Source organism: Solanum verrucosum, unplaced genomic scaffold (genome assembly GCF_900185275.1).
Source record: "Solanum verrucosum unplaced genomic scaffold, falcon-dt-bn FXZP01000229.1, whole genome shotgun sequence".
Taxonomy (NCBI): Eukaryota; Viridiplantae; Streptophyta; class Magnoliopsida; order Solanales; family Solanaceae; genus Solanum; species Solanum verrucosum.
The window spans coordinates 2,266,465-2,283,875 of NW_026020011.1; the positions used below are offsets into that span (position 1 = coordinate 2,266,465).

Consider the following 17,411-nt stretch of genomic DNA (forward strand, 5'->3'; position numbering starts at 1 on the left):
GAACTTTTATTCTTAATTTGAATGATTCCAGTATTTACATGAGGTTCCTCTTTAAGAAAGTCCTCAAGAGAGTTTAGTTGATCCATGATTTTGTTTCATCTTTCGAATTCCCTTTAACTTTACCATAGTTGATATCTATGAGACTATGACTTTCAGTTTTTGGCTGTGTACAAATAGAACAAATAGACACAATATCTTACGTACATGGTAAATACAAATCAATTCTAGTGTATCTCACATGAATTGTCTTGTAGAATGTCATATAAATTAAAACACATGTGTCTATTTGTACAACTCTATACAAATTTAAATGTTTTCTTATACAAATCCAAAATTAAAAATTATAAATGTCAGTTAATATCAAATTAAAATACACGCTAATATATTACATCTATTTTTTTATATGATTCCTTGTAACTTTTCCTAAGTCAAAGTGTTCCTCTCTTTTACAAGTCAAGCCCCATTTATTGACTGAGTAAACTCTATTGACTAGTCGTTCTTAGCTTAACCTTATTTACAAATTTGATCTCTCTTGTTTATTGTTATTGTCACATTAATTAATTCTCAAAGCAAATATGAGTAATCGTATCATCAATTCCTTCTTCATATTCTTCTATGTTATGACTTCTCATCTCTTCTCAACACAAGCAAGCTCAACAATCGACATACATAACAATTGCCCCTTCACGGTATGGGCAGCAGCCGTCCCCCATGGCCGTGGGGGACGACAACTCGAGTACGGTGAAACATGGATAATCGAGATAAACACAACTAAAAACGGTCGTATTTGGGGCCGAACCAATTGCAATTTCAACACATTAGACAAGGGTCAATGTCAAACGGGGGATTGCAATGGACTACTTGAATGTCAAACTTTTAGTAGTACACCCCCAAACACTTTGGCTGAATACGCTTTAAATCAAAACAACAATATTGATTACTTCGATATATCTCTTGTTGAGGGTTTCAACATCCCTATGGAATTTAGTCCTGTGTCCATGGATGAGTGCTCTGTCAGGATCAGCTGCACCGCGGACATAATAGGACAGTGTCCGAATGAATTAAGGACTCCTGGAGGATGCAACAATCCTTGTACTGTTTTCAAGACGAACGAATATTGTTGCACGTCTGGAAATTGTGGTGTGACCAATTATTCATACTTCTTTAAGAGAAAATGTTTAACTTCTTACAGTTATCCTAGAGATGATTCAACTAGTACCTTCACTTGTCCTAGTGGAAGTGGAACTAATTATAGAGTGGTATTTTGTCCATAAATTTATAAATGTATGAAACACATTTCTTTAATTGTTGCTTCTAAATTAGGATGTTTGAAATTTCTATGAAAGTTTGGTTTACATCATTATCACTATCTATTGAGCTAAAAATTCATTGAGAAGTACTTAAGTATTATTGGAAAATGAAAATGAAAGAATATGAGGTGTTATTATTGTATTGGGTAAAAACCGGGCTATACGGTAGGACCAGTCAAGATTTGACACGTGGTAATATGGAACGAAGATGGAACCTGGTATTAGGCTGCTTATCAGGCGGATAATTTCGCATACGGTTTAATTTGGCCTATTGGATATCGATTTTCGAATTTACTAATCTGTTAGCCACCTTTTAAGATATCGATTGGTTCGATAATGAAATAATAATTATCGGATGGTTATCGGGCGATGTAACGGCTAACTTTTAATCTCTATGTTACTTTTTGTTTTCGATGAACACACCTTATAAAAAAATGACTTATTTTCACTATTTTAAATGCAGTGAGCCAGTAAGTAATAACAGAAAAAATAGTAGTACTGACAAAGGAACAATATATAATTTACTCATATATATTATGGTATATAAAATATAAAATATAAAATGAGGCTAATATACCTAGAATAAAGGTGTACGTATGGTAACTCTTAACATGTTAACGATTTACATGATAAGAAAATTGAATAATCTGCTCCCATTTATTGACTGAGTAAACTCTATTGACTAGTCGTTCTTAGCTTAACCTTATTTACAAATTTGATCTCTCTTGTTTATTGTTATTGTCACATTAATTAATTCTCAAAGCAAATATGAGTAATCGTATCATCAATTCCTTCTTCATATTCTTCTATGTTATGACTTCTCATCTCTTCTCAACACAAGCAAGCTCAACAATCGACATACATAACAATTGCCCCTTCACGGTATGGGCAGCAGCCGTCCCCCATGGCCGTGGGGGACGACAACTCGAGTACGGTGAAACATGGATAATCGAGGTAAACACAACTAAAAACGGTCGTATTTGGGGCCGAACCAATTGCAATTTCAACACATTAGACAAGGGTCAATGTCAAACGGGGGATTGCAATGGACTACTTGAATGTCAAACTTTTAGTAGTACACCCCCAAACACTTTGGCTGAATACGCTTTAAATCAAAACAACAATATTGATTACTTCGATATATCTCTTGTTGAGGGTTTCAACATCCCTATGGAATTTAGTCCTGTGTCCATGGATGAGTGCTCTGTCAGGATCAGCTGCACCGCGGACATAATAGGACAATGTCCGAACGAATTAAGGACTCCTGGAGGATGCAACAATCCTTGTACTGTTTTCAAGACGAACGAATATTGTTGCACGTCTGGAAATTGTGGTGCGACCAATTATTCATACTTCTTTAAGAGAAGATGTTCAACTTCTTTTAGTTATCCTAGAGATCATGATTTAAGCAGTCTCTTCACTTGTCCTAGTGGAACTACCTATAGAGTTGTCTTTTGTCCATAAATTTATAAATGTATGAAACATATTTTCTTTAATTGTTGCTTCTAAATAAGGATGTTTGAAATTTCTATGAAAGTTTGGTTTACATCATTATCACTATCTATTGAGCTAAAATTTCATTGAGAAGTACTTGAGTATTATTGGAAAATGAAAATGAAAGAATATGAGTTGTTATTTTTGTATTGGGTGAAAACCTATACGGTAGGACCAGTCAAGATTTGACACGTGGTAATATGGAACGAAGATGGAACCTGGTACTAGGCTGCTAATCGGGCGGATAATTTCGCATACGATTTAATTTGGCCTATTGGATATCGATTTTTGAATTTACTAGTCTGTTAGCCAACTTATAAGATATCGATTGGTTCGATAATGAAATAGTAATTATCGGACAGTTATCGGGCGATGTAACAGCTAACTTTTAATCTCTATGTTACTTTTTGTTTTCGATGAACACACCTTATAAAAAAGATGACTTATTTTCACTATTTTAAATGCAGTGAGCCAGTAAGTAGTAACAGAAAAAATAGTAGTACTGACAAAGGAACAATATATAATTTACTCATATATATTATGGTATATAAAATATAAAATATAAAATGAGGCTAATATACCTAGAATAAAGGTGTAAGTATGGTAACTCTTAACATGTTAACAGTTTACCCTATAAGGAAATTGAATAATCTGCTCCCATGCTATTAAGCCATTAATTTTAAATTTTAATCCGTTCCCCAACCATTTTTTTCGATAACCAAATATCAATAAGCCAAAAAATCAATTTTGTGATTGGCTTATCGATTAGAGTTCGATTTTAAATACCCCTACTTGATACGCACTCGTAACATTCTCGATCGGAAGTCCAGAAAGTTCCGGGGCCAACAACTAATCAATGCATCAAAGCTCATCCTACACCCAAGTATACCAACGAAGCCTCCTAAATACTTTTCACCCTTTAAATCTCACATATAAATTCAATTGTATCTTTTTTTTGGATAAATTAAACAAGAGTAACTTGACTAGAGATTAAGTAGATATTGGGCCAAGTAAAAGCAATAGGGTCAAGCCTTCACAAAGGATAATTTGGGATCTAGACGGAGGGTATTGTTGGCTGTCATTAAACAGAACAGGGCATCACTATCAAAGGCTATCGTGAATTATGTGCAAAGACACCATATGTGTTTTTCATCCCCATTTCTGAGTCTAAGTTTCTCATTTCCTTTCTACCGTCTATCAATCTCTGGTTCTTACTTTCAGTATTTCTATATTTTGTTTGGCCATTTGCTAATTTTGTTGTTGCATTTAGTTTCTGAATTTGTAATTAAACTTTAGTATTATTATAATAGTTGAGAAGTTGGTTATTGTTACACATTCAATTTGAGCTCATGATTACAAAATTTCTTATTCTTTGTTTGGTGAGGAATTTCCAAGTCAATGAAATTAGGAGGACTAATAAAATACAATTAGTGACTGTGACGACTTGACTAGAGATTGAGTAGTCAAGAGAAGTACGAACAAAAATTAATCACGCAAACAAATTACGTATTTGTCACGAAATGGAAGATGAGAGATGGACTTTGCAGTCACAATAACAAAGATAAAAATATATATTAAAAAATACTATAATGTATTTTTGGTCTCATAGTTATTATTCCTAGTACTAGTAAACTGTAATTTCGATCGTTGTAATATATATTTAACCTTGCAACTTGAATTAATTAGAATTTGTATTTTTGGTGCCTTTATGTAGTAATTTGTTAGGTTTAGATTAACATTAGATTTATATTACTTTAATTTATATTATAAAGTAAAGATACAAATTTAAGATTTTTCAAAATCGAAGCACGAACAAAAGGTAGTCACGCAAACAAAGCATATATGATACGAAATAGAAAAATGAGAGATGTACTTGGCAATCATAATAACAAGGACCAAAATAGGGATAATCACAATTCTTAGTTATTGGTAAATTCTAATTTTGATCCTTGTAATATTTAACCTTGAATTAATTAGTACGATATATTTTTAGTCCATTTAGATAGGAAATATGTCATATTTAGATTATTATTATTAGACCTATAGTACTTTTAATTGCACATTTTAAATAAATTTCAAAAACTCAATTAAAGCTAGTGAGATTCTTCGGCCAATCAAATGTTGAGATTTGCAGGGTGGTGAGTACTTCGACTGTCTTGTATCAGGTGAGGAGAAGGAGGTGAAAGGCTAAGCAAGGCTCGAACCTACGATAATAAATGACACTTTGTTGTACCTTTTTCATAATGTGGGTCTATGTCTTCATGATAGATTCTATTTTTCACCTAAAAGAAATTTCTATCTAAGCCTATCTAGATAACACAAGGATGAAGGACCAACATTAAAATTTCAATAAATCAAGGACTATAACACAAATTTCCACAAGAAAATTGTGTTGTTTGAAATTTCAAAATTTGTTAGAAGTTACAGTCTACGAAGGTTCAGCACACTAGGCCAATAAATCAGCTATTTAAACCCATACATAATTTCTCAAAATAAACACATTTTCAAGTTTAACACACACACAAAAAAAATAAAAATGCATTTCCTCAAGTTTTCCCTTCTTTTTGTCTTCCTTTATTTTGGTCAATACTATTTATATGTCACTCATGCTGCCACCTTTGACATTACCAATCGGTGCACCTGTCACGTCCCGAGCCTACACCATGAACGTGGCCGGCACTCAAGAACCATAGCTGGCCCCAAGCGAACCCTTGGCCTGACTTACTTACTCAACGGAAGACTTAACTCATGAAGAAAAAAAAATACTTTTAAAGTAAACTGAACTGCTCAATAAACAGTACTCAGAATGTATCAAGATAACATTCACTGGCCAAAAGTGGCAACTCAGGTATGAACATAGGCCAATAATAAGATAATGACGAATGAACTAACATTTGACTGACTGTCTATGAAGCCTCTAAAACAACTGAGATGGATGTCGGGACAATCTCCGCGACATCCTAATAAACTGATAATAATACTGAAAGCAATAAAAGGGATCCTTCGGAAAGCAAGGAGGCTCGCCATAAAACTCTGAAATGCTCAACTGGATCAACGGTGCGCTGGATGCCGATCCTGGTTACCTGTGTCTGCATCATAAGAAGATGCAGGCCAACTGACATCAATACATTGAATGTACAAGTATGCGAGTTGGAATGCTAAACATAACTTAAGCTTGAAAGGAATTGAAGAACTTACTTGGCTCAACTCAACTCAACATAACTGAACCCATTTCAATATAAAACAGTTTAAAGCAAGTGCAATATAATGAAAAGCTGTATAAAAAAACATGATGTCAACTCTGTATGTATGCAAAGATACATATAACTCTGAAATGTATGTAGAAATACAAATAACTGTGTATATAAAAATACATTTTTTTTTGTAGGAGTTTCTCTAACCGACAACCATCACGTAAGAGCTATTGTGATGATACAACATTTTGCCTCACGCTGCCAGGGCCGTCCTATACCTTGCCGAGGGTATAGAAACTGAACTACTAAGTGGATCCACTAGTCTATGCTAATAAGTACTAAATGAATCATCTAAAAAGTATGACCCTTTTCTTCCCATGGTGGCTACATGGTTTATGGGGGCTGTGAGTTGTCTGAACTCTCTCCCATATCGGTGCTCAATACTACTCCCAAAATATGATACTAGCTCTTATGTTTAAAAACATACTTCTTTCTGTGATTTGAGATAATTGCTCAAACACTTAACTCAAAGGCTATCTTGGAAATCTCAGTTTCCCTTCTTGCTTAATTGTGAAAGAATTTACTCTTTTCTGTAAACTAGCTCAAAGGCTCTTTGGAAATCTCAATTTCCGTTCTTATTTAAATGTAAAAATATTTAAAAATCTTTGGGAATACATAGTCCCCATATACTTTTGAAGAAATGAACTTCAACTGTACTCTTTACTGAACTCAAAACTCAAGTCTTAAAACAAAGTTAAATTGTTTATAAAAGACTTTTGGAAGACTCCATGAACTTCTCTTGACTTGACTTTTAACTGATCCTTGAATTGAATTATGGATTCAAGGATTGACATTTGTGATATGAAAGATCTCATGATGTTTATGAGTGATTTTAGATAGCTAAACATGAGAAATGATCAAAAAATCACTGCCTGGAAACTAGTCCGCGACACGGAGGCACATTTAAATTTTGGTCGCGAAAATAACTTTTGAGGCAGAGAAGTCCGTGTCCTCGCCGCAACGCGAAGGGAAAAATTACACTTCTAAGGAAAAGGTCTGCGGCGCGGACCTGGTACCCAGTTTCTGCCCGACTTGTTCCTTCTTCATTTTCTAACCCCAATTCTCCTAAACTCAATTCTTTTTCTCAAATTCCCTTTAGATTCAGATACCCAATATGTATACACAAGAATCTAACTCAAACAACTTAAGAAAACAACATTTTAACCTCAAGGAACTCCTCAATCTCAACCTAACTCAAGAACGTAAATTTCAAGAACACCATTCAAGATTCATCAACTTTCAACTTTCTAGAACAAACTTCGCTGAAATAAACATGATTGGCTCGTGGGTGAACGAACCCAACACTATGAAAGACTCACATACCTCTTTAGGGATCAACCCTTGTCGAAATCCACAAGCTAAATCTTCAAGAACGACAAACTTTGCTCTTTTTCCTCTTTTCTCCTTTTGCGTTCTTTCTCCAAAAACCCTAGCGTAAATTTCCAATTGTCTAAACTGAACCGATTCATTTTAGACCCCAATTTAATTTATCAAAACGAATTAACTTAATTGGGTGGTGAAAAGACCATAATACCCTTCTAAAATTCGGATTGGACTTTCCTTATTTGAACCGCCCAACTTCCAATGGGCATAACTCACTCATACGAACTCGAAATTGTGCAAACTTAGAGGCGTTGGAAAGATTATTCCACGATATTTCCTACGATATCTGGAAACACAGCTAACTCATCCTGATCTAGGAGTTATGGTCGTTTGAAGTTGACCAAAAACTCAAACTTAACTTAACCAATTTTTCAGATTTTTATTATTTCCAAAAATCACTCTTTATAATTCTAGATCTTTCTAGTTTCTTTCAATTTGTGAGATGTTACAATACACAGTCTGGGCCGCTGCCTCTCCTGGGGAGGCAGATGACTCGACTCGGGCCAAACTTGGAACCTTAATGTGAACCCAGGAACAATCCAAGCTAGCATTTGGGGCCGAACCAATTGTAACTTTGATGGTAATTGTAACATCTCGCAAATTGAAATAACTAGTAAAGAGTTAAAAGTTGGGGAAAGAATCATTTTTGGAAAGTATATGAAAATTTGGAAAATTGTGAAGTATGTTAGTTGAGTTTTTGGTCAACTTCAAATGGACATAACTACTAGATCAGGATGAGTTAGGTGTATTTCCAGATATTGTCGGAAATATCTTGGAATAACCTTTCCAAATCTGCTGAGTTTGCGCAATTCTGAGTTCGTATGAGTGAGTTATCCCCTTTGGAAGTTGGGTTGTTGGAATAAGAAAAGTCTAACCCGGATTTTTGAAGGGTAATTTAGTCTTTTCCTTACCTAATTATTCTAATTTGTTTTTAGGAGATAATTGGGGTAAAATCAGATTTTATTCAATTCATAAAAGTTGAAGTTTCACGCTAGGGCTTGGAGAAAAGAGAAAAGAGGAGAAGGAAGAAGAGAAAACAAGATTCGTCAAGATCGTCGAGTTTAACTTGTGGATTTCTTCAAGAGGTGATCCCTACGAGGTATGTGAGATCACATAGCATTGGGTTAGTTCACCCACGCGCCAACCATGATTCAATTCAGCGAATTTAAGTCTTTGAAAGTTTAGAAATTGAGTTTTTGATGAACACTGTTGAAAGTTTCGTTTGAATTTCTTGTGGGTTATGTTGTTGGAGTTTCTTGCGATTTGATTCATGTTTCCGAGTGTAATTTCAGTTTGAATCTATCATATATTGAGGGTATAAATGATTCTAAGTGTTTGGGGAAGGAACCATTGAAGTTTAGAAGGTTTAGCGTTGAAAAACAAGCAAGAAAAGTCGAGAACACCTGGAGATAGGGGTGGGGCGTCCGCCAACCAGCGCACCCCAAAAGTATTTATGATCTTTTACCCTTGGGGAGACGCGCCCCAGGACTGTCTTTGAACTTTGAGGGCGCCCCGCGTCTCTCAGAGCGCCAGGTACACCAGTTCTTTCCATTCGTTCCCCACCTTTTCGTACTTGTTCCTTAGCAATGTACCTGTGTTTTCTAGTTGATTTCAACACCCTAAGGTGCATCTAAACATCATGAAATCATCCATAAACATGAGATCATGAACTTTGGATCCATAATCTAATTCAAGGAAAGTTAGGATCAAAGTCAAGAGAAGTTAAGAGTCAAGTCAAGAGAAGTCAAGAGTCAAGTTAAGAGAAGTTCATAAAGTTTTCCAAAAGTCTTTTACAAATGTTTTAACTTTGTTTTAAGACTTGAGTTTTGAGTTGAGTAAAGAGTAAAGTTTGAAGTTCATTTATTCAAAAGAGTATATCGGGAATATGTATTCCCAAAGCGTAAATGTTTTCACATTTAAATAAGAAAGGAAACCTTGATTTCTAAAAGAGCTTTTGAGCTAGTTTTTATTAAGGAGTAAGAGTAAAGTTCATTCTTCAAAGATTATACGGGAACTAAGTATTCCCAAGAGTTAAAATGTTTTCACATTTGAGCAAGAAAGGAAACTGAGATTTCCAAGAAGAGCTTTTAAGCTAAGTTTTTGAGTAATTATCTCAAACCAAAGAAAAAGTTTTGTTTTTACAAACATATGAGCTAAGTATATTTTGGGAGTAGTATTGAGCACCAATACGGCGACGAGTTTGATTTCAGATAACTCACGTCTCCATAAACCATGTAGTCATCATGGATAGTAAAAGATCATACTTTTTAGATGACTCCTTAAGATGTTTTTAGCATAGACTAGTGGATCCACTTAGTTAAGCGTTCTATGTGATGGCAAAGTATATGACAGTTCTGGCAACGTGGGCAAGACGATGTATCACCGCTTAGGCTCATAGTGGTGGTTATCGGTTAGAGAATCTCCTACCGAAACTATATTACTTTATTATATGAGTAAATTTGAGTTTGTTATTGCATTTTCTTTAACGAACTAAGTTGTTTTCCATTATTTCACAAGCTTTATGTATATTGCATGTGTTTTATTGCTTTATATTGAGTTTAGTTGTTCAGGAGTTGAGTAAAGCCAAGGTAAGTGTTCCTTCCAGATTCTTTTTAAGCTTAAGTGTGTTTAGCATTCCAACTCACATACTCGTAGATTTAATGTACTAATGCCAGTTGGCTTGCATCTTATTATGATGTAGACGCAGGTAACCAGGATCAACATCCATTGCCTCGTTGATCCAGTTAAGCACTCAGAGTCAGTTGGTGAGCCTCCTTGCATTCCGAAGGACTCTTTTTATCATTTTTTTTTTTGCAGTATTTCATTGTTATGATGATCAGAGGCCTTGTACCGATATTCCTCTTTGTTTTAGAGGCTTCATAGACAGTTAATAGTTCAGTTGTCTTTACGTTATCATTTCATATGTTAAGACTTGAGTTGCCATTTTGGCCAAGTTGAATGTTTGACTTTTTAAGCATTCTCAGTATTTTATTATTCAAGTGAGTATAGTGTTTTTGATCATTATCAATATGTATAGAGACTTCTGCTGAGTAAGTACGCCAGGCCAAGGGTTTGCTTGGGGCCAAAAATGGTTCTCGAGTGCCAGCCACGTTCGGGGTGTAGGGTCGGGGAGTGACAGTAATGTCCGAGGTAAATGCGAGACTGGAGATTGTAATGGGCTGCTAAAATGTCAAGGGTATAGTAGTCCACCTAACACTTTAGCCGAATTTGCACTTAATTAGCCCAATAACTTAGACTTCGTCGATATTTCTCTAGTCGATGGATTCAACATTCCTATGGAATTCAGCCCAATCAATAGTGGGGGTCGTAATATCTTATGCAACACACCTATTAACGACCAATGTCCAAACGAATTACGAACGCCGGGTGGGTGTAACAACCCGTGCACAGTTTTCAAGACGAACGGATTTTGTTGTACAAATAGGCCAGGGTCATGTGGTTATACTAATTTTAAAAAAAAATTCAAACAAAGATTCCCAGATGATTATAATTATCCACAAGTTGATCCAACAAGTTTGTTTACATGTCCTGCTGGTACAAATTACAAGGTTGTCTTCTGCCCTTAAAGGCTACAAATTTAAATTAGAACTATAGTACTAAGAACTATATATTATATTGAATAAAAAGAGAGTGACAAAGATGAGAGAGCTGGTGAGTTATCTAGTTCAAGTTGTTGCATTCATCTGCAGTTGGTTTTATGTAATAAAGAATATATATATATATATATATATATATATATATATATATATATATGTTTGTGTGTGTGTGTTGAATTATTAATAGAACTAAGATTCAGCTAAAGTTTGAACTCAGTAACTTTTGATCCATATCTCTTGTATTTGTCTTGATTAATTCACTGGATATATAAATGCTATTAATTTATAATTCAGTAATTTAAAAGAACTAAAATCCAAAATTCATAAACTTTAACTTCCGGCTCTACATCCATCTAATGATGAAATTAATGAAAAAGATGAAGCTATTGAGTTTTATAAGAGAATTGTCGAAACATCATTCAACTAAAGCAAACTTCCGACCAATAAGCATTATGGTGAAGTGATAAGTACTCATTTTGATAAGTGCTAATGTTCCTAGATGTTTTGATGATCTTCTCACAAGTGAAGGGACCTGGTCTTCTGCAGAGTATGAATACTCGTCCAGTGGTCAAAGTGCTGAACAACTGTAAAAGTTGTCCGCGTCAAAAAGTTGGTGAGGCGTCAGTGTCCTAAACCAATCAGAATGGGCGTAGTTGTTTGTACATTGGACAATGGCTTTTCAAGGTTGATATATTCAACACTCAAACAATAAATTCATCATTCATTCAAAGAGAGACATTTCAAGCTTCAAAAACAGCAGGGACCTAATCGATTGCTTCAAGTGCTTCTTGTACCAGCTGTTACTTTGTTTGCTTGTAATCGTGCTTATATTGTAGGATTCGTTTCACTTGTGAAAGAAACGTTTCAAACTTGTGTGAATCATTGTAAGAACTAGGTTAACGGTAACTTAGGTTCTTACTCTAAAAGTCTATATTATTTGGTTAAGATTAATATAGTGGGCAGTGTTGTATTTGCTCTGGCTCAGCTAAGTGATAAGAAATATTGCTTAGTGTGGAGATTAGCAGGTTAATCTCATTGTGTAAACTGACTTTTACTCTTGCTTTGAGAAGATTAGTGGAAGCAATTTGAAAAGTCCTGTTGGGAACAGGTCGTGGTTTTACTCCCTTGAGCAAGGAGGTTTCCACGTAAAGTTGCTTGTCAATCTTTACTTTCTGCATTTATTTTACTGTTTGTCATTGCAACTCTGCTGAGGACCTGGTCCCATTGAAATCGGTGGACGCATACATTTCAACTAGTGGTATCAGAGCTTGACTTTTTAGTTTTGGGTAACACCAAGAAAAGAAAAGATCCTGAAGATATGGCTGCTCCATCCAATATGGAGGAAGGTAAGTCGTCTAACAGGCCACCTCGCTTCAATGGACAATACTGTGGGTGGTAAAACAATCGTATGCATGACTATATCAATGCTGATGACACTGAGTTGTGGGATGCAATACTCGACGAACCATATATTCCTACTAAGGAAGTGAAAGACGGAGAAATCACTACAACAATTGTCAAAACTAGAAAGGAGTACAATGAGATGGACAAGAAAAAGATAAAAAAGAACTATAAAGCAAAGAAAATTCTAGTGTGTGGGATTGGGTCTGATGAATACAATAGAATCTCTACATGTGAATCATCCAAAGAGATATGAGACTGTCTCCAAAGAGCCCATGAGGGAATACAACGAGTAAAAGTGTCTAATGTCAATATACTTACAACTCAATATGAGAATTTTTGTATGAAGGAAGGTGAAACCATCTTTGAAATGAATTCAAGATTCTCCTCCATCACCAATGAACTAAGATGCTTAGGTGAGCCCATTTCCTTAAGAAAACAGGTTCGCAGGATTCTCAAGGTTCTTCCCAAGTCATGGGAAAGCAAGGTTGAAGCTATAACAGAGGCAAAAGATTCGAAGACACTTCTTATGGATGAGCTGATTGGAAATCTCCAGACCTACGAGTTGAACAAGAAATAGGGAACAAGCATGAAGGAGGGAAAGAAAGAGAAATTTGTTGCTCTGAAAACTTCTCAAAATAATGCGACTGAGGAGGAGGATGAAATGGCTTATGTCACTAGAAGGTTTCAAAAAATCATCAAAAAGCATGAGGGATTCCAAAAAAAGCTTTAACTAGTAGAGCAGCAAATGCAAATGATCTCTGTTATAAATGTGGCAAACCTAGTCATTTTATGAGGGACTGTCCCAGCCAGAAGCAGAAAACTCAGGACTTCAGACCTCGTAGAAGGGACCAGGTCCCAGACTATGCTAGGAGAAAAGCTCATATTAATCAACTGGTGAGAAAAGCCTTGGCCATATGCGGAAATGAGTCAAGTGAATCAGAAGAAGATACAGAAAGTCATGAAGATGTTTCAATGATGGCTATTAAAGATGATGAAAATGTCTTCAACTCCATATTCTAATTAATGGCAAAGTCTGATGATGAAGAGGATCTAAATGAGGTAACTCTTTTTTATCTTAAAGATGATCTAGATACTCTTCCCATTAAAAATTTGAGGAAACTTGTTGCATTGCTTATTGATTCTGTTGATGAACTAACCACTGAAACTTAATGACAAATGAAAAATTAAGTTTGTGTGAGGATGAAAATTCAGCTCTTGTCTCTCAAGTTTCTAAAATGAGTGTTAGGATAGGTATCCTAGAGACTGACAACATGACACCTGAGGAGGATCCTTGTACCTCGGAGGGTGGAAAGCAAAAACTTAGCATTTTTGAGGAAGAGTTGGAAGAAAAACTTAAAATCTCGGAGTCTAAGCTTGTTGCCTCTTTTGAAACAAATTCTCAACTAAGGAAGGATCTGAGTAGGGTCAAAGAGGAGTTAAGCCACTCTCTTAAGTGGACTGACTCCTCCAAGACACTCTCTAACTTGACTAGTCAAAGCTTCAATGGAAAGAAAGGGTTGGGATGCAAACCCATAGAACCTCCTTATAATCCTCATAACAAATATGTGTCTGTATCTGACAATCTGTTGTGCACTCACTGTGGGCATAATGGTCATCTAAAAGAAAAGTGTGAGACTCTGAGAAAAGCAAAAGAAAAGCATGTTAAATTTATCAGATCTGAAAACAATGATAAAAGGGAACACAAGGGACCTGGTGCCCGTTACCATTTCACTAAGAACACTTTGCTCTCTGGACATGAAGGTTTCTTATTAAGCCTTTTGATAGTTATTGGGAACTCTGTCTAAAGTGGGTTCCTAAGTCTAATAAGTGATTCTTGTGCATAATAGAGTGAGCAGTCAATGCTGGTACATGGGTAGTGGATGCTCAAGGCATATGACTGGAAATACTCTAAATTTCCTCTCTTTGAGAGCACACCATGGTGATAGTGTGTAGTTTGGTGGTGGAAAAAAATGTTCTATCCTTGGTATTGGCAGGATAGGGAGATCTGCTGATAATTGATAAATAATGTACACTATGTGGAGGGTCTAAAATACAATCTTTTGAGTATATCTCAAATTTACGACAAGGGAAATGAAGTCAAGTTCATGTCTGAAGGGTGTGTGGTTACAAACTGTGCAACTAAGAAAATTGTGATGTCTATAAAAAGAGTCAAGAATATGTATGTTGTTGATCTTGATTCTATTGAAGGAGACAATTTGTCATGTCTAAATGCTCAAATTGATGATGCAAATCTTTGGCATAGATGACTGGGTCATGTAAGTATCTATTTACTTAACAAACTTGTTGCAGGGGACCTAGTCCACGGACTACCAAAGCTGAAGTTCTTAAATGACAAAGTATGTGACGTATATGCAAAAGGCAAACAAACAAGATCTTCTTTCAAGGCAAAGATGGGTGTGAGCACCATCAGACCTTTGGAACTTCTTCACATGGATCTGTGTGGACCTGTCAGAATTCAAAGCAAGAGGTAAATAATATATTCTTGTGATTGTTGATGATTTCTCCAAGTACTCCTGGAACTTGTTTCTGCGGAAAAAGATGAGACTGCTGGAATTCTAATCACTTTTGCCCAAGCAATTCAACTGAAGGTCAACTGCAAGATTACTAGTATTAGATCTGACCATGGGACAAAGTTTGAGAACTCTCAAATTGAAAGTTTTTGTGTTGAAAATGGAATCAATCATAATTTTTCTACACCAAGAACTCCTCAACAAAACGGAGTGGTTGAGAGAAAGCCTAGAACTCTTGTTGATATTGAAAGGACTATGTTGATTGACTCCGGGCTGGCTATGAATTTATGGGCAGAAGTAGTCAACACAACATGCTATGTTACAAATAGGTGTCTTATCAAGTCTATGATAAATAAGACACCTTATGAATTGTTGAATAACAGAAAGCCTTCAATTGCCTACCTTAAGACATTTGGGTGCAAATGCTTTGTGCTAAATAATGGAAAGAATGATCTGGGTAAGTTTGATGTTAGGAGTGATGAAGGTATGTTTGTGGGATATTCCTCCACTAGCGAAGCTTACAGATTGTTTAACAAAAGAACTCTCTGTGTTGAAGAAAGCATTCATGTGACCTTTGATGAATCTGAGAAAAGTGATGATCACAATGGAGACAATGAGATTGAGGAGTTGATCAAGGAAAATGAAGACAATGACAACCTAAACCCTAGAAACAAACAGGTTACAAAGGAAATTGTTGCAGATCACACAGGAGTACCTGGTCCCTCTGATACTACTCAGGAGGTTCCACTCCAAAATCATGAAGATGATGATGCTGAATGTAATACTGAAATTGAAGTGGAGTCGGTCAGAAATTCAGGATGGAAACATCAATCCTCACATCTATTGGACAATCTGATCTCTCCACTTAACTCTGGAATTCAAACTAGATCCAGGACAAGAAATCTAGTTGCCTATTCAGCCTTTATGTCATCTATTGAACCGAAGAACATCAAAGAAGCTTTGCACGATGTAGATTGGGTAACTTCAATGCAAGATGAGTTTCATCAGCTTGAAAGAAGCAAGGTGTGGCACCTGGTCCCCAGACCACTTGACATAACCATTATTGTGACTAGATGGGTTTTTAGAAACAAACTTGATGAGCATGGGATCATTACTAGAAATAAGTCAAGACTTGTGGTACAGGTTTACAACTAAGCAGATGGGATTGATTATGACAAGACCTTTGCTACTATAGCCAGAATGGAAGCAATCAGAATCTTGATAGCCTTTGCCGCTCACATGGACTTTAAGCTATTTCAAATGTGTGTCAAGAGTGCTTTCTTGAACGGGAACTTAAAAGAAGAAGTGTATGTCAAACATCTTCCAGGCTTTGAAGATGCAGAATTGCCAAATCATGTGCTGAAATTGGATAAAGCTTTGTACGACTTAAAACAAGCTCCCAGAGCTTGGTATGAATGCCTGCCAAAGTTCCTCCTTTCCAATGGGTTCAAAAGAGGTAAGATTGATAATACATTGTTCTTAAAATCCAGAGGTAAGGAGTTGTTGATTGTGCAGGTATATGTAGATGACATCATATTTGGAGCCACATCAGACTCACTTTGCAAAGAGTTTGCTGAGTAATGAATTCGAAATGAGCATAATTGGGGAGCTTAATTTCTTTCTAGGTTTGCAAATCAAACAGTCCTGTCAAGGCACCTCAATATGTCAAGAGAAGTATATCAAAGAATTGCTCAAGAAATTCAATTTACTTGAGGCAAAGGTTCTAGACACTCATATGAGCATAAGTGTGAAACTTAACTTAGATGAAGATTGTGTGGAGGTAAATCAAACTATGTACATGGGAATTATCAGGTCACTCTTGTACCTCACTACAAGCAGGCCAGACATAGTCTTCGGTGTAGGGATGTGTGCAAGGTTTCAAGCAGCACCAAATAAGTCACATCTGAAGGCAACCAAACGAATTCTGATATATCTGAAGGGAACGCATGACCTGGTCCTCTTCTTCCCAATAAGTGATTCATTTGATCTGATTGACTGTGTTGATGCTGACTATGCAGGGCTTCTTATGGATCGAAAAAGTACATCAGGAATTGCACACTTTCTAGGATCATCACTGATCTCTTGGGGGACAAAGAAGCATAATTCAGTTGCACTATCTACAACAGAAGCAGAATATGTGGCTGTTGCATCTTGTTGTGCTCAGCTTCTGTGGATCAAACAACAACAGAAGGATTTTTATGTTCTCACAGACATAATTCCTTTAATATGTGACAACACCAGTGCAATGAATATGGCCAAAAATCCTGTGCAGCACAAGAGGACAAAGCACATAGATATGAGGCATCATTTTCTAAGGGACAATGTTGAAAAGCAAAATCTGGTGATGAAGTTCTGCAAAATTGAATATCAGCTGGCTGACATCTTTACAAAGGAACTGAGTAAAAAATCATTCATTAA

The 17,411-nt window shown here is 36.0% G+C and overlaps 4 protein-coding genes and 1 pseudogene across 6 annotated transcripts in view; all 5 read left to right on the forward strand.

Moving 5' to 3' along the window:
- LOC125820432 (uncharacterized) overlaps positions 1-17,411 on the forward strand; it is a 430,223-nt gene that overhangs the window by 354,841 nt on the left and 57,971 nt on the right. The gene's annotated exons all lie outside the window — the stretch shown is intronic.
- LOC125820431 (SPX domain-containing membrane protein At4g22990-like) overlaps positions 1-17,411 on the forward strand; it is a 174,150-nt gene that overhangs the window by 46,833 nt on the left and 109,906 nt on the right. The window lies entirely within an intron of this gene.
- Positions 545-1,274, forward strand: LOC125820462 (thaumatin-like protein). Its single transcript, XM_049499902.1, has one exon. It carries the CDS (start codon positions 576-578, stop codon positions 1,272-1,274), a length of 699 nt encoding a protein of 232 aa, XP_049355859.1. The 5' UTR covers positions 545-575.
- On the forward strand, positions 2,050-2,774 carry LOC125820464 (thaumatin-like protein). Its single transcript, XM_049499903.1, has one exon. The coding sequence runs from the start codon at positions 2,079-2,081 to the stop codon at positions 2,772-2,774; it is 696 nt and encodes a 231-aa protein (XP_049355860.1). The 5' UTR covers positions 2,050-2,078.
- LOC125820470 (pathogenesis-related protein R major form-like) lies at positions 5,341-11,028 on the forward strand (annotated as a pseudogene).